Source organism: Heptranchias perlo, chromosome 1 (assembly GCF_035084215.1).
Source record: "Heptranchias perlo isolate sHepPer1 chromosome 1, sHepPer1.hap1, whole genome shotgun sequence".
Lineage (NCBI taxonomy): Eukaryota > Metazoa > Chordata > Chondrichthyes > Hexanchiformes > Hexanchidae > Heptranchias > Heptranchias perlo.
Window position 1 is genome coordinate 3,029,840 of NC_090325.1, and position 23,377 is coordinate 3,053,216.

Here is a 23,377-nt window from a genome sequence, read left to right on the forward strand (position 1 = left end):
TTGGGATTCTATACAGTGTGAGTGAATGGGAAGGGGTTTGGACCATTGGGATTCTATACAGTGTGAGTGAATGGGAAGGGGTTTGGACCATTGGGATTCTATACAGTGTGAGTGAATGGGATGGGGTTTGGACCATTGGGATTCTATACAGTGTGAGTGAATGGGAAGGGGTTTGGACCATTGGGATTCTATACAGTGGGAGTGAATGGGAAGGGGTTTGGACCATTGGGATTCTATACAGTGGGAGTGAATGGGATGGGGTTTGGACCATTGGGATTCTATACAGTGTGAGTGAATGGGAAGGGGTTTGGACCATTGGGATTCTATACAGTGGGAGTGAATGGGAAGAGCTTTGGTCCATTGGGATTCTATACAGTGTGAGTGAATGGGAAGAGCTTTGGTCCATTGGGATTCTATACAGTGGGAGTGAATGGGATGGGGTTTGGACCATTGGGATTCTATACAGTGTGAGTGAATGGGAAGGGGTTTGGACCATTGGGATTCTATACAGTGGGAGTGAATGGGATGGGGTTTGGACCATTGGGATTCTATACAGTGTGAGTGAATGGGAAGGGGTTTGGACCATTGGGATTCTATACAGTGTGAGTGAATGGGATGGGGTTTGGGTCCGTTGGGAATCTATACAGTGGGAGTGAATGGAAAGGGGTTTGGACCATTGAGATTCTATACAGTGTGAGTGAATGGGAAGGGGTTTGGGTCCGTTGGGAATCTATGCTTGGATCAGGTATGAGTTCAACTGAACCCACACATCCTATTTTGATTTTCGGGATTCGATCCAGTTTGATGCTCCTGGTTTTATCCCTGGGCTGTGCTGAATTAGCTGCCATTAACCATGTCCTACATTGGCGCTCACCCGGCTCATAGTTATAGCCCTTCTTGTCCCTGGGTCCTCTCTCCGCAGGTTGGTTGAACAGTCTCTCTCTCTCACTCTGCAGGATACTCTGTAACTTCCGCTCTTCCATGAGCAACTCCAGACGCCTCACCCGTTCCCGAGAGTGGGAAACAAAACTTGGTCTATTCATGTGCAGGGCCTCCTGTGAACAAAATAAAACAAATACTCTGTGTAACAATCTTTTTACAGTAATGTTTAAACTGTGCTTACATATCCTGTCTTTTCCCCTCCATGACGCTGATAACATTGGAGAAGGATGCATTTCAGGGCTGAAGACATTGTACTGTAAGAATAGACACTGTAGATTATTAAATAAATAAGCTAGGTGGATATTGTGTAGCTAAAAGGGTTGATAAGATTAAAGCACATCGGCTTTTAAAACACAGGCTTTTGGTCACAGCAGGGGGGAGTCTAAGAAAGGAGATTACTACAATATAAAAAGGCAATAGGTTGCTATAGAGCATACATCAAAGGATTGTACAACAAAGCTACCGCTCGGGAAAAGCAATGATAGGAAGTAACAGTATAAAAAGACATGAGGCCCCTCACCCCTATCGATCGAGGAACTGGGAGTCACAACTGGGTTTGAATCCAGCAGGAATTAGGCCAGAGAGCAAAATGGTATAAAAAGAGATTCAACATTTGACTCGGAGGGAACTTTGCTTTGCCGACGAGGCCAGGTATGTGAATAGGCTTGGATAAGCCACTCACAATTTACCTCTAGAAGTTCGCTGCACAGATGGTTTGAAACGTGAAGCTAGATGTGAACTATTCTGTATGAAATGGTTAAATGATGATTGTTTTGAAGCAAGAATAAATTAAGTTAATTCTCAGACATATTACTGTCTCTAGCTTTACGAATCTGTTAAAAGGATAAGGAAGGAATTACCTAACATCCTGGAAGTGGGGAGGCAGGGGAGTGGGGAGTGGCTGTATCCACTGCTTGGCCTGGTGCTGAGCCATACTGACCAGGAGGCTCCTGGGTCCTGGGCTGAGCTTCCGACCACATATCCGCTCCATCACCAAGACCACCCGACCCTCTGGTGAGCTGAAGTGGGCCTCCCAAGACCAGCTCTGGGGGGGGGGGGGTGGGGGGGGAGTCGTATCTCCCCCCACTGTCTCTCCAATGCTGGGCTCTCACTAACTGGAGACTTTCAGTCAAATATCAAAAATCAGTGAAACACAAATCCCTTCCTCTCCATCTTCACCAATGGACACTCATTTATTGAGTATAAATCTGTGTTCCAAAGTAAAATCCACCGACCACTTCCCGGCCATCGAATGAATGCCTGTGGGACAATCTGGACCCACTCAGTGTCCCTTACTCCTGTCACCTGCCAAATACCTGGGTGTCATCAGCAAATTTGTACTCGTGAAGGACTGTGGACATTTCAATATGGACTTTTTAATACCAGCTTTTACAGAATACTAAAAGAATGGTTTTGAAAGCCTTTTTGGTGCCTGGTCTTCCAGAGGACTAAGCAAGGCCTGTGGAGCGGGAACTGTCAGCGCGCCACTCGCCTGGGAAACGAGAGAGGGATAAAGCCACGCACTCGGTAAAAGGGCAGAATTTGGTTCAACTTGGCTGAAATCAGAGTGCGTGATGGTTTTTGCTTACACTGTGTGATGTTTGGTGCGTCGGGGGGGCCTTGGTAAAGCTACAAGGCCGGGGCAGTGTTCAAGGTGAGCCGTATCGTCCAAGGACGAGGTTAAAGATATAGAAACGTAACAAAGACCGCTTTCTTTGTCAAACCATGAGAAAGAATTGGGTGGGGGGGAACCACCAGCAAGCTGGTTATGAAGCAGCAAAGAGAGAGAGAGATAAAAACAATTAGTGAATTCTAGGACACAGGAGCAGTTCAAAGAAGATGTCAACAGAGCATTAACCCCTCGATCTCTCAGAGGAAAGCAGAGACCATCCTTGCTGCTGAGTTGCACTCCCTAGATAAGGTTGCGTGGTAATTTTATCTGGAAAACGTGGGGAAATGTGAAGTCATCCAGTTTGGGAGGAAGAATAAAAAAAAAACAAAATATTATATAATGGAGAAAGACTACAAAATGCTGCGGTACAGAGGGATCTGGATGTCCTCGTACATGAAATACAAAAAGTTAGCATACAGGTGCAGCAGGTAATCCGGAAGGCAAATGGAATATTGGCCTTTATTTCTAGGGGGATGGAGTATAAAAGCAGGGAAGTCATGCTCCAACTAGCAGGTCAGAGGCTGGGTACTCTGCGGCGAGTGATTCACCTCCTGACTCCCCAAAGCCTTTCCATCATCTACAAGGCACAAGTCAGGAGTGGGATGGAATACTCTCCACTTGCCTGGATGAGTGCAACTCCAACAACACTCAAGAAACTCGACACCATTCAGGACATAGCAGCTTGCTTGATTGGCACTCTAAACATTCACTTCCCTTCACCACCAACGCACTGTGGCTGCAGTGTGTACCATCCACAGGATGCACTGCAGCAACTCGCCAAGGCTTCTTCGACAGCACCTCCCAAACCCGCGACCTCTACCACCTAGAAGGACAAGAGCAGCAGGTACATGGGAACAACACCACCTGCACGTTCCCCTCCAAGTCACACACCATCCCGACTTGGAAATATATCGCCGTTCCTTCATCATCGCTGGGTCAAAATCCTGGAACTCCCTTTCTAACAGCACTGTGGGAGAACCTTCACCACACGGACTACAGTGGTTCAAGAAGGCGGCTCACCACCACCTTCTCAAGGGCAATTAGGGATGGGCAATAAATGCCGGCCTCGCCAGCGACGCCCACATCCCACGGACGAATTTAAAAAAACTATACAGGGTGCTGGTGAGACCACACCTGGAGTACTGCATACAGTTCTGGTGCCCCTATTTAAGGAAAGATATACTTGCATTGGAGGCAGTTCAGAGGTTGATTCTGGGTATGGAAGGGTTGTCTTATGAGGAAAGATTGAACAGGTTGGGGGTCTATACTCATTGGAGTTTAGAAGAATGAGAGAAGATCTTAGGAACATAGGACATAGGAACATAGGAACAGGAGTAGGCCATTCAGCCCCTCGTGCCTGCTCCGCCATTTGATAAGATCATGGCTGATCTGTGATCTAGCTCCATATACCTGCCTTTGGCCCAGATCTTATTGAAACATATAAGATTCTGAGGGGACTCGATAGGGTAGATGCCAAGAGGATGTTACCCCTCATGGGGGAATCTAAAACTAGGGGGCATAGTCTCAGAATAAGGGGTCACGTATTTAAGATGGAGATGAGGAGAAATTCCTTCTCTCAGAGGGTTGTGAACCTTTGGAATTCTTTGCCCCAAAGAGGCTGAGCAATTGAATATATTCAAGGCTGAGTTGGACAAATTTTTGATCAGCAAGGGAGTTAAAGGATATGGGGAACAGGCGTGAAAGTGGAGTTGAGGCCAGAATCAGATCAGCCATGATCCCATTGAATGGCGGAGCAGGCTCGAAGGGCCAAATGACCTACTCCTGCTCCTAACTCTTATGTTTTTATGTGTCATAATGTCAACAAAAACAATTATTTAGGAAAGTATTTCAGCCTCTCGTACCCTAAAGAGTAAAGCATTAAAATTCCTACACTCCCATCCTCTTATAAACGAACATCAACAGGGAGACAGCCAGACCAGACCGGTGAGCTCCTCCAGTCACAGCTTTCCCCATCATCACCACCAATTACTGTCAATCCACCAAGCTAACCAGTCATTGGTTACCGGAGCGCTAGTCTTCCCTGAAAGCCTCACATGTGGAACTTTACTTAAGAACATAGGAAATAGGAGCAGGAGGAGGCCATACCACCCCTCGAGCCTGCTCCTCCATTCAATCAGATCGTGGCTGACCTTCGACCTCAACTCCACTTTCCCGCCCGATCCCCATATCCTTGATTCCCTTAGAAATCTATCGATCTCAGCCTTGAATATATTCAACGACTGAGCATCCACAGCCCTCTGGGGTAGAGAATTCCAAAGATTCACAACCCTCTGAGTGAAGAAATTCCTCCTCATCTCAGTCTTAAATGTTCGACCCCTTATCCTGAGACTGTGACCTCTGGTTCTAGACTCTCCAGCCAGGGGAAACAGCCTCTCAGCACCTACCCTGTCAAGCTCTCTAAGAATTTTATACATTTCAATGAGATCACCTCCCATTCTTCTAAACTCCAGAGAGTATAGGCCCATTCTACTCAATCTCTCCTCATAGGACAACCCTCTCATCCCAGGAATCAATCTAGTGACCTTTCGTTGCAATGCCTCTAAGGCAAGTACATCCTTCCTTAGGTAAGGAGACCAAAACTGTACACAGTACTCCAGGTGTGGTCTCTAAGGAGCTGTGAGTGTTTGCTCCGGCTGTATTTCAGGACCGTTCCTGCCAAGTCCCGCTGGTTCCTTACGTTTAAGGTGAGGCGTATTAACGGGGATGGGGTTTTCACAGTGAGGTCGTCCCTCGCAGGGGCCTGGCTCCAGCTTCTCCCCCTGTCTCCGACCCACTGCTCCTGCAGGTACTTCTCCTGTAGGGGCTCTCTCCAGGGTTTGGTGGCCAGCAATGATTGGAAGCGGGGTGGGACAGGGCTGTGGCGAGGCCCCAGCGCATTTTCCTTCCTCGAGTCAGACTTCAGCTCGTTGGCGGGAACGAACCAGGCAATCGCTGGAGAGGTAAATAAAAATAAACACAGGTTAATCTTTAACACCTCTTGCACAGACCGTCATCAATGCACAGCTGTACAATCCCACAAACCCATCAGAGCAAAACTGTATAATCCCCCAAACCCGACATCAAAGCACAGCTGTACAATCCCCCAAACCCGACATCAAAGCACAGCTGTACAATCCCCCCAAACGCATCAAAGCACAGCTGTACAATCCCCCCAAACCCGTCATCAAAGCACAGCTGTACAATCCCCCCAAACGCATCAAAGCACAGCTGTACAATCCCCCCAAACCCGTCATCAAAGCACAGCTGTACAATCCCCCCAAACGCATCAAAGCACAGCTGTACAATCCCCCCAAACCCGTCATCAAAGCACAGCTGTACAATCCCCCCAAACGCATCAAAGCACAGCTGTACAATCCCCCCAAACTCATCAAAACACAGCTGTACAATCCCCCAAACCCGACATCAAAGCACAGCTGTACAATCCCCCAAACCCGACATCAAAGCACAGCTGTACAATCCCCCAAACCCATCAAAGCACAGCTGTACAATCCCCCAAACCCGACATCAAAGCACAGCTGTACAATCCCCCCAAACCCGACATCAAAGCACAGCAGTACAATCCCCCCAAACCCATCAAAGCACAGCTGTACAATCCCCCCAAACCCATCAAAGCACAGCTGTACAATCCCCCCAAACCCATCAAAGCACAGCTGTACAATCCCCCCCAAAACCGTCATCAAATCACAGCTGTATAATCCCCCCAAACCCGACATCAAAGCACAGCTGTATAATCCTTGGGCAGAATCTCAGAATCAGAACTAAAAATTCAAATAAAGGGCATGTGAGAAAGTGGGGTCCAGGTAAGCAAAGATGTAAAATTAATCAGCATTGTTAAAAGAGAAATAGATTTACATGGAGAGTAAGGGGATTGGGGAATTTGGAGAGAGAGCAGGGGTACTGGGATTAAAGAGATAAAGAGTTGCCATGGCGGTAGGTGCATTAGGCCATTCGGCCCCTCAAGCCTATTGCGCCATTCTATCAGATCATGGCTGATCTGTTCAACGCCGTTTACCCATCTTTGCTCCTTATCACCTTACCCAACAAAAACCTATCGATCGCGGTCACACTAGCGGCGATGGGCCGAGTGGCCGACTCCTGGCCCGATGTAATTATTACTCACCTGGACCAGCTGGTGCCCTGCTCCCTTTACTGGGCCTCCTCTCACTGTGCGAGCTGCCTTTCTTCCTCCTGTCCTTGGCCCCGGTGGCTGCCTGCTTCTCTGAGGTGACTTGGCCCGAGGAGAAGCGGCCGGTGGGAGAGGCCGAGCGGTTACGATACTTGCCCGGGGCCGAGGCACCGGACCGCCGCAGGAGCGTGTCGGAATCCGGTGAAGGGAAGGTCACACCCACGTCGCGGGTCTGTCTCCTTGTAGTGCTTGGGACAATCTCCGGAGTTCCTGATGCAAGACACAAACCAGGACCGTCACAACCAACCCAGGTGGGCGGGGGCTAGTCTGTCTCGACACAACTGTGGTCATCATGCAGCGACTAACATGGGACAGAACAAGAGTCAGGAGTATGAAGGCAAGTCTGGGTGGGAACTGTTCCCAAAGGGGAACCGAGTTGTGCAATAAGTTACCAGGGAAGGATGCTGAAGCAGAGAGTGTGAATGTGAAGGGACCGTTACTGTTTCTGGAGGGGGGGGATCGAGGGGCGCGGCGAGGGGGGGGATCGAGGGACGCGGCGAGGGGGGGGGATCGAGGGACGCGGCGAGGGGGGGGGATCGAGGGACGCGGCGAGGGGGGGGATCGAGGGACGCGGCGAGGGGGGGGATCGAGGGACGCGGCGAGGGGGGGGATCGAGGGACGCGGCGAGGGGGGGGGGATCGAGGGACGGGCGAGGGGGGGGATCGAGGGACGCGGCGAGGGGGGGGGATCGAGGGACGGGCGAGGGGGGGGATCGAGGGACGCGGAGGGGGGGGATCGAGGGACGCGGCTAGGGGGGGGATCGAGGGACGCGGCGAGGGGGGGGGATCGAGGGACGCGGCGAGGGGGGGGGATCGAGGGACGCGGCGAGGGGGGGGGATCGAGGGACGCGGCGAGGGGGGGGATCGAGGGACGCGGCGAGGGGGGGGATCGAGGGACGCGGCGAGGGGGGGGGATCGAGGGACGCGGCGAGGGGGGGGGATCGAGGGACGCGGCGAGGGGGGGGGGATCGAGGGACGCGGCGAGGGGGGGGGATCGAGGGACGCGGCGAGGGGGGGGGATCGAGGGACGCGGCGAGGGGGGGGGATCGAGGGACGCGGCGAGGGGGGGGGATCGAGGGACGCGGCGAGGGGGGGGGATCGAGGGACGCGGCGAGGGGGGGGGATCGAGGGACGCGGCGAGGGGGGGGGATCGAGGGACGCGGCGAGGGGGGGGGATCGAGGGACGCGGCGAGGGGGGGGGATCGAGGGACGCGGCGAGGGGGGGGGATCGAGGGACGCGGCGAGGGGGGGGGATCGAGGGACGCGGCGAGGGGGGGGGATCGAGGGACGCGGCGAGGGGGGGGGATCGAGGGACGCGGCGAGGGGGGGGGATCGACGGACGCGGCGAGGGGGGGGATCGAGGGACGCGGCGAGGGGGGGGGATCGAGGGACGCGGCGAGGGGGGGGGGATCGAGGGACGCGGCGAGGGGAGGGGAGATCGAGGGACGCGGCGAGGGGAGGGGATCGAGGGACGCGGCGAGGGGAGGGGATCGAGGGACGCGGCGAGGGGAGGGGATCGAGGGACGCGGCGAGGGGGGGGGGATCGAGGGACGCGGCGAGGGGGGGGGATCGAGGGACGCGGCGAGGGGGGGGGATCGATGGACGCGGCGAGGGGGGGGGATCGAGGGACGCGGCGAGGGGGGGGGATCGAGGGACGCGGCGAGGGGGGGGGGGATCGAGGGACGCGGCGAGGGGGGGGGATCGAGGGACGCGGCGAGGGGGGGGGGATCGAGGGACGCGGCGAGGGGGGGGGGATCGAGGGACGCGGCGAGGGGGGGGGATCGAGGGACGCGGCGAGGGGGGGGGATCGAGGGACGCGGCGAGGGGGGGGGGGATCGAGGGACGCGGCGAGGGGGGGGGGATCGAGGGACGCGGCGAGGGGGGGGATCGAGGGACGCGGCGAGGGGGGGGGGATCGAGGGACGCGGCGAGGGGGGGGGGATCGAGGGACGCGGCGAGGGGGGGATCGAGGGACGCGGCGAGGGGGGGATCGAGGGACGCGGTGAGGGGGGGGGATCGAGGGACGCGGCGAGGGGGGGATCGAGGGACGCGGCGAGGGGGGGGGATCGAGGGACGCGGCGAGGGGGGGGATGGAGGGATACGGCGAGGGGGGGGGATCGAGGGACGCGGCGAGGGGGGATTGGAGGATACGGCGAGGGGGGATTGGAGGATATGGTGAGGGGGGATTGAGGGATATGGTGAGGGGGGGGATTTGAATTATGAAAAGCAACAAGCTTTCGGGCTAATGGCCTTTTCTCTGTTCCGAGACAATTTCTTGCTCTGGGAGGCGGTGTGTTAAGGTCAGAGACTGAGCCCGGACTCTCAGATGTGTGCAGTGGCCACTCGGTCATTCGGCTACCTCCCCTCCCTACTTCCAATTTCCCGCCCTGCAGGTGGAACTCCCATCATTCAGGACCTCAGTCAGTTGGTCATTCTTCTGTAGATGGCGTGTGCTGGGCAAGCTGCTCGACCATGTGCGGGACACCCACAGCCAAACCAGACATCCACACTCCGACAGCGGGGGTCACTGGGTAGCCTGTGAGAGGCAGGGAGCCTGGCTCATCTTTCCCTGACACGCAGATACCGAGGACAAGTGTAGTCCCTCACCCCCAACAGTTGCCCTTGCACAAGTATTGGCCGTCACTCAGTGGTAGCAGAGTCAGAAGTTCGTTGGTTTGAGTCCCACTCTAGGGACTGGAGCCCATAATCAAAGCTGACACTCCCAGTGCAGTACTGAGGGAGTGCTGCACTGTTGGAGGTACCTTCTTTCGGATGAGATGTTAAACCGAGGCCCTGTCTACCCTCTCAGTAAAAGATCCCACGGCACTATTTCGAAGAAGAGCAGGGGGTTTCTCCCCGGTATCCTGGGCCAATATTTATCCCTCAACCAATATCACTAAAACAGATTATCTGGTCATTATCACATTGCTGTTTATGGGATCTTGCTATGCAAAATTGGCTGCTGCGTTTCCTACATTACAACAGTGACTACACTTCAAAAGTACTTCATTGGCAGTAAAGCGCTTTAGGTCCTGAGGCCGTGAAAAGCAAGGTACAAATGCAAGTCTTGCTTTCTGGGATCAAATCTGGGACCTCCCTGCTCTACAAGACTCAGGTTAGGGAAGGAACCCCCCAAGACTGACACACACTCATCCATGCCTTTGTTACCTCTAGACTGGGCTAGTCCAATGCTCTCCTGGCCGGCCTCCCATCTTCCACCCTCCTTAAACTTCAGCTCATCCAAAACTCTGCTGCCCGTATCCTAACTCGCACCAAGTCCCGTTCTCCCATCACCCCCTGTGTTCACTGACCTACATCGACTCCCAGTCCGGGAACGCCTCGATTTTAAAATTCTCATCCTTGTTTTCAAATCCCTCCATGGCCTCACCCCTCTCCCTATCTCTGTAACCTCCTCCAGCCCTACAACCCTCCGAGATCTCTGCGCTCCTCCAATTCCTCCCTCCTGCGCATCACCGATTTTAATCGCTCCCCCATTGGCGGCCGTGCCTTCAGCTGCCTAGATCCTAAGCTCTGGAATTCCCTCCCTAAACCTCTCAGCCTCTCTCTCCTCCTTTAAGACGCTCCTTAAAACCTGCCTCTTTGACCAAGCTTTTGGTCACCTGTCCTAATATCTGCTTACGTGGCTCGGTGTCAAATTTTGTTTAATAATCGCTCCTGTGAACTTGGGATGTTTTACTATGTAAGGCGCTATATAAATGCAAGTTGTTGCTGGTTACTAACCACCTATGCTGGCCTGATACTGACCTGCCTGCACCCCCTGGTTGACCAGCCTGGTTCCCTTTTTACTGACGAGCCTGCTGGAGGGGCCTCGGGGTGGACGGGCAGACGGGCTCACTGTCGATGCAGAGTCGGACGTGGTGACGGAATTGGCGAAACTCCGTGCCATGGACACCTGTGGAAGCAAACACAGGAGAGGCAGCTGAACGGACACACTCCCATTACACAGCGCCGAGCGTGCCACTGAAGTGGGATAAGTGAATGGTTCCCGCGAGGGATGGCACAGCACGATCTCGCGTGGCGACTGACTGATTCCAGGAGAGCTGTGAGCGGGGATGAGGGCGAGGGGGAAGGTCGGCAGAGTCTCGGCCAGCAGCAAGAGTGGGGCTCAGCGTGTCGGTACACCTCCCAGTGTGGTTACTAGCCACACTGGCCAATTGCTCGTCAGTGCTGAGCTCGGCCAGCCTCGCTGAGTGGCGGGAGGGGTCCTTGGGCTGGGAGGGAGGGGTTTTTTGTTCCTACAGTTTAGATAGCGATGGAGATGGAGAGCATCCCGTGACTCTACATCTGATCGGAGAGTGTTACACAAAAATAATTAAAAAGGTGAATGGAGTCGAGCCGAGCGGAGGGAGCGTCCGATAAAAGGCGGGATTTCAGAGCGCTGAGAGGAGCCGAGCCGAGCGGAGGGAGCGTCCGATAAAAGGCGGGATTTCAGAGCGCTGAGAGGAGCCGAGCCGAGCGGAGCGGAGGGAGCGTCCGATAAAAGGCGGGATTTCAGAGCGCTGAGAACAGCTGAGAGGAGCCGAGCGGAGCGGAGGGAGCGTCCGATAAAAGGCGGGATTTCAGAGCGCTGAGAACAGCTGAGAGGAGCCGAGCGGAGCGGAGGGAGCGTCCGATAAAAGGCGGGATTTCAGAGCGCTGAGAACAGCTGAGAGGAGCCGAGCGGAGCGGAGGGAGCGTCCGATAAAAGGCGGGATTTCAGAGCGCTGAGAACAGCTGAGAGGAGCCGAGCCGAGCGGAGGGAGCGTCCGATAAAAGGCGGGATTTCAGAGCACTAAGAGGAGCCGAGCCGAGCGGAGCTGCGACCGAGTTCGAAGTGACGTCAGGAATCAGATCGGGACGCGACACAGGGGAGGCACCTGATTGGTGAGTAGGTTCAGGTGAGTATTTCTACTTATCTACAGTAACTAAAGTAAAAGGAAAGGGAAGGTCTGCAGGTCTTATCGGAAGTAGCGTTTATTTTTTAGTGAATCAAGGTCCCTAGTGTAGTTAACATTCTCTAAATTGAGAACAATTTAAAGGAGTAAACTCCTTAAAGGGAGTGGTAAGTAGTTTTTCTTTCCTTTTTTTTTCTCTTGACATTGTAGTTGTTCTTAAGCTAATTTAAGGGTTAAGTCATGGCAGGAGATCCCAGCGCCGTGTCATGTTCCTCTTGTGGGATGTGGGAATTCAGGGCTCCTTCCTGTATCCCTGATTCCTTCACCTGCGGGAAGTGTGTCCAGCTGCAGCTATTGTTTGACCGCTTGACGGCTCTGGAGCTGCGGATGGATTCACTTTGGAGCATCCGCGATGCTGAGAAAGTCGTGGATAGCACGTTCAGTGAGTTGGTCACACCGCAGATAAAAATTACTGAGGGAGATAGTGAATGGGTGACCAACAGACAGAGGAAGAGTAGGAAGGCAGTGCAGGGGTCCCCTGCGGTCATCTCCCTCCAAAACAGGTATACCGTTTTGGATACTGTTGGGGGAGATGGCTCACCAGGGGAAGGTGGCAGTGGCCAGGTTCATGGCACCGTGGCTGGCTCTGCTGCACAGGAGGGCAGGAAAAAGAGTGGCAGAGCTATAGTGATAGGGGACTCGATTGTAAGGGGAAAAGACAGGCGTTTCTGCGGACGCAACCGAGACTCCAGGATGGTATGTTGCCTCCCTGGTGCAAGGGTCAAGGATGTCTCGGAGCGGCTGCAGGACATTCTGGAGGGGGAGGGTGAACAGCCAGTTGTCGTGGTGCATATAGGCACCAACGATATAGGTAAAAAACAGGATGAGGTCCTACAAGCTGAATTTAGGGAGTTAGGAGTTAAACTAAAGAGTAGGACCTCAAAGGTAGTAATCAAAGGATTGCTACCAGTGCCACGGGTTAGTCAGAGTAGGAATGACAGGATAGCTAAGATGAATACGTGGCTTGAGAGATGGTGCAAGAGGGAGGGATTCAAATTCCTGGGCCATTGGAACCGGTGCTGGGGGAGGTGGGACCAGTACAAATTGGACGGTCTGCATCTGGGCAGGACTGGAACCAATGTCCTAGGGGGAGTGTTTGCCAGTGCTGTTGGGGAGGGTTTAAACTAATGTGGCAGGGGGATGGGAACCGATGCAGGAAGTCAGTGGGAAATAAAGTGGTGACAGAAACAAAAGGCAGTAAGGGAGAGTGTACAGAACATGACCGGACAGATGGTCTGAGAAAGCAGGGCAAAGACCAAGGGAAGTCTAGATTAAACTGCATTTATTTCAATGCAAGAAGTCTGATGGGCAAGGCAGATGAACTCAGGGCATGGATGGGTACATGGGACTGGGATGTTATAGCTATTACTGAAACATGGCTAAGGGAGGGGCAGGACTGGCAGCTCAATGTTCCAGGGTACAGATGCTATAGGAAAGATAGAGCAGGAGGTAAGAGAGGAGGGGGAGTTGCGTTCTTGATTAGGGAGAACATCACAGCAGTAGTGAGAGGGGATATATCCGAGGGTTCGCCCACTGAGTCTATATGGGTAGAACTGAAAAATAAGAAGGGAGAGATCACTTTGATAGGATTGTACTACAGACCCCCAAATAGTCAACGGGAAATTGAGGAGCAAATATGTAAGGAGATTACAGACAGCTGCAAGAAAAACAGGGTGGTAATAGTAGGGGACTTTAACTTTCCCAACATTGACTGGGACAGCCATAGCATTAGGGGCTTGGATGGAGAGAAATTTGTTGAGTGTATTCAGGAGGAATTTCTCATTCAGTATGTGGATGGCCCGACTAGAGAGGGGGCAAAACTTGACCTCCTCTTGGGAAATAAGGAAGGGCAGGTGACAGAAGTGTTAGTGAGGGATCACTTTGGGACCAGTGATCATAATTCCATTAGTTTTAAGATAGCTATGGAGAAGGATAGGTCTGGCCCAAAAGTTAAAATTCTAAATTGGGGAAAGGCCAATTTTGATGGTATTAGACAGGAACTTTCAGAAGTTGATTGGGAGAGTCTGTTGGCAGGCAAAGGGACGTCTGGTAAGTGGGAGGCTTTCAAAAGTGTGTTAACCAGGGTTCAGGGTAAGCACATTCCTTATAAAGTGAAGGGCAAGGCTGGTAGAAGTAGGGAACCTTGGATGACTCGGGAGATTGAGGCACTAGTCAAAAAGAAGAAGGAGGCATATGACAGGCATAGGCAGCTGGGATCAAGTGGATCCCTTGAAGAGTATAGAGATTGCCGGAGTAGAGTTAAGAGAGAAATCAGGAGGGCAAAAAGGGGATATGAGATTGCTTTAGCAGATCAGGCAAAGGTGAATCCAAAGAGCTTCTACAAATACATAAAGGGCAAAAGGGTAACTAGGGAGAGAGTAGGGCCTCTTAGGGATCAACAAGGTCATCTATGTGCGGAACCACAAGAGATGGGTGAGATCCTGAATGAATATTTCACATCGGTATTTACGGTTGAGAAAGGCATGGATGTTAGGGAACTTGGGGAAATAAATAGTGATGTCTTGAGGAGTGTACATATTACAGAGAGGGAGGTGCTGGAAGTCTTAACGCGCATCAAGGTAGATAAATCTCCGGGACCTGATGAAATGTATCCCAGGACGTTATGGGAGGTTAGGGAGGAAATTGCGGGTCCCCTAGCAGAGATATTTGAATCATCCACCGCTACAGGTGAGATGCCTGAAGATTGGAGGGTAGCAAATGTTGTGCCTTTGTTTCAGAAGGGCGGCAGGGAAAAGCCTGGGAACTACAGACCAGTGAGCCTGACATCTGTAGTGGGTAAGTTGTTAGAGGGTATTCTGAGGGACAGGATCTACAGGCATTTGGAGAGGCAGGGACTAATTAGGAACAGTCAGCATGGTTTTGTGAGAGGAAAATCATGTCTCACGAATTTGATTGAGTTTTTTGAAGGGGTAACCAAGAAGATAGATGAGGGCTGTGCAGTAGACGTGGTCTACATGGACTTCAGCAAAGCATTTGACAAGGTACCGCATGGTAGGTTGTTACATAAGGTTAAATCTCATGGGATCCAAGGTGAGGTAGCCAATTGGATACAAAATTGGCTTGACGACAGAAGACAGAGGGTGGTTGTCGAGGGTTGTTTTTCAAACTGGATGCCTGTGTCCAGCGGTGTGCCTCAGGGATCGGTGCTGGGTCCGCTGTTATTTGTTATTTATATTAATGATTTGGATGAGAATTTAGGAGGCATGGTTAGTAAGTTTGCAGATGACACCAAGATTGGTGGCATTGTGGACAGTGAAGAAGGTTATCTGGGATTGCAACGGGATCTTGATAAATTGGGCCAGTGGGCCGATGAATGGCAGATGGAGTTTAATTTAGATAAATGTGAGGTGATGCATTTTGGTAGATCGAATCGGGCCAGGACCTACTCCGTTAATGGTAGGGCGTTGGGGAGAGTTATAGAACAAAGAGATCTAGGAGTACAGATTCATAGCTCCTTGAAAGTGGAGTCACAGGTGGATAGGGTGGTGAAGAAGGCATTCAGCATGCTTGGTTTCATTGGTCAGAACATTGAATGCAGGAGTTGGGATGTCTTGTTGAAGTTGTACAGGGCATTGGTGAGGCCACACTTGGAGTACTGTGTACAGTTCTGGTCACCCTATTATAGAAAGGATATTATTAAACTAGAAAGAGTGCAGAAAAGATTTACTAGGATGCTACCGGAACTTGATGGTTTGACTTACAGGGAGAGGTTAGACAGACTGGGACTTTTTTCCCTGGAGAGTAGGAGGTTAAGGGGTGATCTTATAGAAGTCTATAAAATAATGAGGGGCATAGATAAGGTCGATAGTCAAAATCTTTTCCCAAAGGTAGGGGAGTCTATAACGAGGGGGCACAGATTTAAGGTGAGAGGGGAGAGATACAAAAGGATCCAGAGGGGCAATTTTTTCACTCAAAGGGTGGTGAGTGTCTGGAACGAGCTGCCAGAGGCAGTAGTAGAGGCGGGTATAATTTTGTCTTTTAAAAAGCATTTGGACAGTTACATGGGTAAGATGGGTATCGAGGGATATGGGCCAAGTGCAGGCAATTGGGACTAGCTTAGTGGTATAAACTGGGTGACATGGACATGTTGGGCCGAAGGGCCTGTTTCCATGTTGTAACTTCTATGATTCTAATGTTGGCCTTTATCTCAAGAGGGCTGGAATATAAAGGGGTGGAAGTTATGTTCCAGCTGTACAGAGCTCTGGATAGACCACATCTGGAGTACTGGGTTCAGATCCGGGCACCGCACCTCAGGAAGGATATACTGACCTTGGATTCACCAGAATGATACCGAGGCTAAAAGGGTTAAACTATGAGGACAGGTTCCATAGACTGGGCTTGAATAGAGGGGTGATCTATTGAGGTATTTAAGATGATTAAAGGATTTGATAGGGTAGATAGAGAGAAACTATTTCCTCTGGTGGGAGAGTCCAGAACAAGGGGGCATAACCTTAAAATTAGAGCTCGTCCGTTCAGGGGTGATGTCAGGAAGCACTTCTTCACACAAAGGGGAGTGGGAATCGGGAACTCTCCCCCCCAGAAAGCTGTTGAGGCTGGGGGTCAATTGAAAATTTCAAAACTGAGATTGATCGATTTTTGTTGGGTAAGGGGATTAATGGTTACGGAACCAAGGAGGGTAAATGGAGTTAAGGTACAGATCAACCATGATCAGATTGAATGGCGAGACAGGCTCGAGTGGCTGAATGGCCTCCTCCTGTTCCTATGTTTCTGAAATTGTGCTCCCAATATTGCCACCCCTCACACTCGGCATTTAATGTACACAACATGCTTGTGCAGTTACTCTTCTTGACAAGATGTGGAGATGCCGGTGATGGACTGGGGTTGACAATTGTAAACAATTTGACAACACCAAGTTATAGTCCAACGATTTTTATTTGAAATCTACAAGCTTTCGGAAGCTTCCTCCTTCCTCAGGTAAAATGAGGAAGGAGGAAGGTAGACATGCTGAGTGAAGCTGCAAGCCAGCTTAAATACCAGGTTACAGCTCCAGGGAGTGGGAGAGGGAGAGCAGTAGCACACAGAGAGATAAGTGGGATCGATCTAGTAGCCATTACTGAGACGTGGTTGCAGAGTGACCAAGGTTGGGAAGTAAATACTCCAGGGTACTTGACGTTTAGAAAAGGTAGGCAAAATGGAAAAGGGGGTGTAGCCCTGATAATAAAGGATGAGATAAAGACAGTGGTGAGAAAGCACCTTGGCTCAGAAAATCAGGAAGTCAAATCAGTATGGGTGGAAATAAGAAATAACAAGGGGCAGAAAACACTGGTGGGAGTAGTTTATAGGCCCCCCAACAGTAGTGGACAGAATATTAATCAAGAAATAATAGGAGCTTGTAACAAAGGTAATGCAATAATCGTGGGGAACTTTAATCTTCATATAGACTGGGCAAATATTGGAAAATGTGAGGTTATGCACTTTGGCAGGAAAAATCAGAGAGCAAGTTATTATCTTAATGGCAAGAAACTGGAAAGTACTGCAGTACAAAGGGATCTGGGGGTCCGAGTGCAAGAAAATCAAAAGGTTAGTATGCAGGTACAGCAGGTGATCAAGAAGGCCAACGGAATGTTGGCTTTTATTGCTCAGGGGGATAGAATATAAAAACAGGGAGGTATTGCTGCAGTTATATAAGGTGTTGGTGAGACCGCACCTGGAATACTGCATACAGTTTTGGTCTCCATACTTAAGAAAAGACATACTTGCTCTCGAGGCAGTACAAAGAAGGTTCACTCGGCTAATCCCGGGGATGAGGGGGCGGACATATGAGGAGAGGTTGAGTAGATTGGGACTCTACTCATTGGAGTTCAGAAGAATGAGAGGCGATCTTATTGAAACATATAAGATTGTGAAGGGGATTGATCGGGTGGATGCGGTAAGGATGTTCCCAAGGATGGGTGAAACTAGAACTAGGGGGCATAATCTTAGAATAAGGGGCTGCTCTTTCAAAACTGAGATGAGGAGAAACTTCTTCACTCAGAGGGTAGTAGGTCTATGGAATTTGCTGCCCCAGGAAGCTGTGGAAGCTACATCATTGAATAAATTTAAAACAGAAATAGACAGTTTCCTAGAAGTAAAGGGAATTAGGGGTTACGGGGAGCGGGCAGGAAATTGGACATGAATTTAGATTTGAGGTTAGGATCAGATCAGCCATGATCTTATTGAATGGCGGAGCAGGCTCGAAGGGCCGACTGGCCTACTCCTGCTCCTATTTCTTATGTTCTTATGTCCTTAAATCAAATTGACAAAAGTAGTTTGGAGGACAATTCATGGAATGCATTTGAAATAGTTTTGTCGTGGAGCCAACCAGGGAACAGGCTATTTTAGATCTTGTTATGTTTAATGAGACAGGAGTGATTTGTAATCTCACAGTAAAGGATCATCTGGGGAAGAGTGATCATAATATGATAGAATTTCACATTGAGTTTGACAGTGACGTACTTATGTCTGAAACTAGAGTTATAAACTTAAACAAAGCCAATTATATAGGTATGAGGGGCGAGTTGGCTAAGGTTGATTAGGAAATTAGATTAAAAGATATGACGGTAGATAAGCAATGGCTAACATTTGAAGAAATATTTCATAGCTCTCAATGAATATACATTCCCTTGAGAAATAACAACTCCACGGGAAAAGTGATCCATCCGTGGCTAACGAAAGAAGTTAAGGATAGTATTAGATTAAAAGAAGAGGCTTATAATCTTGCCAAGAGTAGTAACCAGCAAAGGATGACCAATAAATTGATAAAGAGGGAGAAAATAGAATGAGAATAAACGAGCAAGAAATATAAAAACGGATTGTAAGAGCTTCTACAAGTATGTAAAAAGGAAGAGAGTAGCAAAAGTAAATGTTAGTCACTTAGAGGCTGAGACAGAAGAAATTATAATGGGGAATAAGGAAATGGCAGAGACGTTAAACATATATTTTGTATCTGTCTTCACAGTAGAAGATACAAAAACCATACCAGAAATAGTGGGGAACCAAGGGTCTAACAAGAGTGAGGAGCTTAAAGTAATTAATATCAGTGAAGAAAATGTACTGGAGAAATTAATGGGACTAAAAACCAACAAATCCCCTGGGCCTGATGGCCTATATCAGAGGGTTCTAAAAGAGGTGGCTGCAGAGATAGTGGATGCATGGGTTGCTATCTTCCAAAATTCCCTAGATTCTAGAACGGTCCCCGTGGATTGGAGGGTAGCAAATGTGACCCCGCTATTCAAGAAAGGAGGGGCAGAGAAAACAGGAAACTACAGGCCATTTATCCTGATATCAGTAGTCGGAAAATTTTTTTATTTATTCATTCATGGGACGTGGGCGTCGCTGGCGAGGCCGGCATTTATTGCCCATCCCTAATTGCCCTTGAGAAGGTGGTGGTGAGCCGCCTTCTTGAACCGCTGCAGTCCGTGTGGTGAAGGTTCTCCCACAGTGCTGTTAGGAAGGGAGTTCCAGGATTTTGACCCAGCGACGATGAAGGAACGGCGATATATTTCCAAGTCGGGATGATGTGTGACTTGGAGGGGAACGTGCAGGTGGTATTGTTCCCATGTGCCTGCTGCTCTTGTCCTTCTAGGTGGTAGAGGTCGCGGGTTTGGGAGGTGCTGTCGAAGAAGCCTTGGCGAGTTGCTGCAGTGCATCCTGTGGATGGTACACACTGCAACCACAGTGCGCCGGTGGTGAAGGGAGTGAATGTTTAGGGTGGTGGATGGGGTGCCAATCAAGCGGGCTGCTTTATCTTGGATGGTGTTGAGCTTCTTGAGTGTTGTTGGAGGTGCACTCATCCAAGCAAGTGGAGAGTATTCCATCACACTCCTGACTTGTGCCTTGTAGATGGTGGAAAGGCTTTGGGGAGTCAGGAGGTGAATCACTCGCTGTAGAATACCCAGCCTCTGACCTGCTCTTGTTGCCACAGTATTTATATGGCTGGTCCAGTTAAGTTACTGGTCAACGGTGACCCCCCAGGCTGTTGATGGTGGGGGATTCAGCGATGGTAATGCCGTTGAATGTCAAGGGGAGGTGGTTAGACTCTCTCTTGTTGGAGATGGTCATTGCCTGGCACTTATCTGGCGCGAATGTTACTTGCCACTTATCAGCCCAAGCCTGGATGTTGTCCAGGTCTTGCTGCATGCGGGCTCGGACTGCTTCGTTAATTGAGGGGTTGCGAATGGAACTGAACACTGTGCAATCATCAGCGAACATCCCCATTTCTGACCTTATGATGGAGGGAAGGTCATTGATGAAGCAGCTGAAGATGGTTGGGCCTAGGACACTGCCCTTAAGAACTCCTGCAGCAATGTCCTGAGGCTGAGATGATTGGCCTCCAACAACCACTACCATCTTCCTTTGTGCTTGGTATGACTCCAGCCACTGGAGAGTTTTCCCCCTGATTCCCATTGACTTCAATTTTACTAGGGCTCCTTGGTGCCACACTCGGTCAAATGCTGCCTTGATGTCAAGGGCAGTCACTCTCATCTCACCTCTGGAATTCAGCTCTTTTGTCCATGTTTGGACCAAGGCTGTAATGAGGTCTGGAGCCGAGTGGTCCTGGCGGAACCCAAACTGAGCATCGGTGAGCAGGTTATTGGTGACTAAGTGCCGCTTGATAGCATTGTCGACGACACCTTCCATCACTTTGCTGATGATTGAGAGTAGACTGATGGGGCGGTAATTGGCCGGATTGGATTTGTCCTGCTTTTTGTGGACAGGACATACCTGGGCAATTTTCCACATTGTCGGGTGGATGCCAGTGTTGTAGCTGCACTGGAACAGCTTGGCTAGAGGCGCGGCTAGTTCTGGAGCACAAGTCTTCAGCACTACAGCTGGGATGTTGTCGGGGCCCATAGCCTTTGCTGTATCCAGTGCACTCAGCCGTTTCTTGATATCACGTGGAGTGAATCGAATTGGCTGAAGACTGGCTTCTGTGATGGTGGGGATATCGGGAGGAGGTCGAGATGGATCATCCACTCGGCACTTCTGGCTGAAGATGGTTGCAAACGCTTCAGACTTGTCGTTTGCACTCATGTGCTGGACTCCGCCATCATTGAGGATGGGGATGTTTGCAGAGCCTCCTCCTCCTGTTAGTTGTTTAATTGTCCACCACCATTCATGAGTGGATGTGGCAGGACGGCAGACCTTTGATCTGATTCGTTGGTTATGGAATCGCTTAGCTCTGTCTATAGCATGTTGCTTCCGCTGTTTAGCATGCATGTAGTCCTGAGTTGTAGCTTCACCAGGTTGGCACCTCGTTTTTAGGTACGCCTGGTGCTGCTCCTGGCATGCTCTTCTGCACTCATTGAACCAGGGTTGATCCCCTGGCTTGTTGGTAATGGTAGAGTGAGGAATATGCAGGGCCATGAGGTTACAGATTGTGCTGGAATACAATTCTGCTGCTGCTGATGACCCACAGTGCCTCATGGATGCCCAATTTTGAGCTGGTAGATCTGTTCTGAATCTATCCCATTTCGCACGGTGGTAGTGCCACACAACACGTTGGATGGTGTCTTCAGTGCGAAGACGGGACTTCGTCTCCACGAGGACTGTGCGGTGGTCACTCCTACCAATACTGTCATGGACAGATGCATTTGCGACAGGTGGATTGGTGAGGACGAGGTCAAATAAGTTTTTCCCTCGTGTTGGTTCACTCACCACCTGCCGCAGGCCCAGTCTGGCGGCTATGTCCTTCAGGACTCAGCCAGCTCGGTCAGTAGTGGTGCTACCGAGCCACTCTTGTTGATGGATATTGAAGTCCCCCACCCAGAGTACATTTTGTGCCCTTGCTACCCTCAGTGCTTCCTCCAAGTGGTGCTCAACATGGAGGAGGACTGATTCATCAGCTGAGGGAGGGCAGTTGGTGGTAATCAGCAGGAGGTTTCCTTGCCCATGTTTGACCAGATGCCATGAGATTTCATGGAGTCCAGAGTCAATGTTGAGGACTCCCAGGGCCACTCCCTCCTGACTGTATATCACTGTACCACCACCTCTGGTCAGTCTGTCCTGCCGGTGGGACAGGACATACCCAGGGATGGTGATGGAAGAGTCTGGGACGTTGGCTGAAAGGTATGATTCTGTGAATATGGCTATGTCAGGCTGTTGCTTGACTAGTCTGTGGGACAGCTCTCCCAATTTCGGCACAAGTCCCCAGATGTGCGTGAGGAGGACTTTGCAGGGTCGACTGAGCTTGGTTTGCCTTTGTCGTGTCTGATGCAGGGTGGTCCGTCCAGTTTTATTCTCATCATGACTTTTTGTAGCGAGATTTTACAACGGAGTGGCTTGCTCGGCCATTTCAGAGGGCAATTAAGAATCAACCACATTGCTGTGGGTCTGGAGTCACATATAGGCCAGACCGGGTAAGGACGGCAGGTTTCCTTCCCTAAAGGACATTAGTGAACCAGATGGGTTTTTACGACAATGCTGGAATCTATTATTAAGGACGTGGTAATGGGGCATTTAGAAAATCATAATATGATTAGGCAGAGTCAACGTGGTTTTATGAAAGGGAAATATTGTTAGACAAATATATTGAGAGTTTTTTGAGGATGTAACTAGCAGGATAGATAAAGGGGAACCTGTGGATGTAGTGTACTTGGACTTTCAAAAGGCATTCGATAAGGTGCCACACAAAAGGTTGTGACACAAGGGTTCATGGGATTGGGGGTAATATATTAGCAAGAATCGAGGACCAAAAACAGAGCAGGAATAAACGGGTCATTTTCAGGTTGGCAGGCTGCAAGGATCGGTGCTTGGGCCTCAGCTATTTACAATCTATATTAATGACTTAGATGAAGGGACCGAGTGTAATGTACCCAAGTTTGCTGATGATACAAAGGTAGGTGGGAAAGTAAGCTGTGAGAACACAAGGAGTCTGAAAAGGGATATAGACAGGTTGTGAGTGGGCAAGAAGGTGGCAGATGGAGTTTAATGTGGGGAAATGTGAGGTTATTCACTTTGGTAGGAAGAACAGAAAAACGGAATATTTTTTAAATGGTGAGAAACACAGAAAGTTAACATGCAGGAACAACAAGCAATTAGGAAGGCAAATGGCATGATGGCCTTTATTGCAAGGGGGTTGGAGTCCAAGAGTAAGGAAGTCTTGCTACAGTTGTACAGGGTTTTGGAGAGACCACACCTGGAGTACGGTGTACAGTTTTGGTCTCCTTATCTAAGGAAGGATATTCTTGCCTCAGAGGCGGTACAACAAAGGTTCACGAGATTAATTCCAGGGATGAGCGGGTTGTCCTATGAGGAGAGATTGAGCAGAATAGGTCTCTACTCTCTGGGATTTAGAAGAATGAGAGGTGATCTCATTGAAACATATAAAATTCTTAGAGGGCTTGAGAGGGTAGATGCTGACAGGTTGTTTCCCTTGGCTGGAGAGTCCAGGACAAGGTGGCATAGTCTCAGCATAAGGGGTCAGCCATTTAGGACTGAGATGAGGAGAAATTTATTCACTCAGAGGGTTGTGAATCTTTGGAATTCTTTACCCCAGAGGGCTGCGGATGCTGAGTCATTGAGTATATTCAAGGCTGAGATCGATAGATTTTTGGACTCCAGGGGAATCAAAGGATATGGGG

At 50.4% G+C, this 23,377-nt stretch overlaps 1 protein-coding gene across 3 annotated transcripts in view; it reads right to left on the reverse strand.

Moving 5' to 3' along the window:
* Window positions 1–23,377, reverse strand: part of alms1 (ALMS1 centrosome and basal body associated protein) — a 102,013-nt gene that overhangs the window by 12,483 nt on the left and 66,153 nt on the right. For all 3 annotated transcript variants that reach the window (XM_067978660.1, XM_067978597.1, XM_067978635.1), the window contains 4 exons: window positions 10,585–10,732; window positions 6,756–7,031; window positions 5,313–5,566; window positions 875–1,055 (listed from right to left, as the gene is read on the reverse strand). In XM_067978660.1, coding sequence (XP_067834761.1) covers window positions 875–1,055; window positions 5,313–5,566; window positions 6,756–7,031; window positions 10,585–10,732 — 859 coding nt within the window. The remainder of the gene's footprint in view (window positions 1–874; window positions 1,056–5,312; window positions 5,567–6,755; window positions 7,032–10,584; window positions 10,733–23,377) is intronic.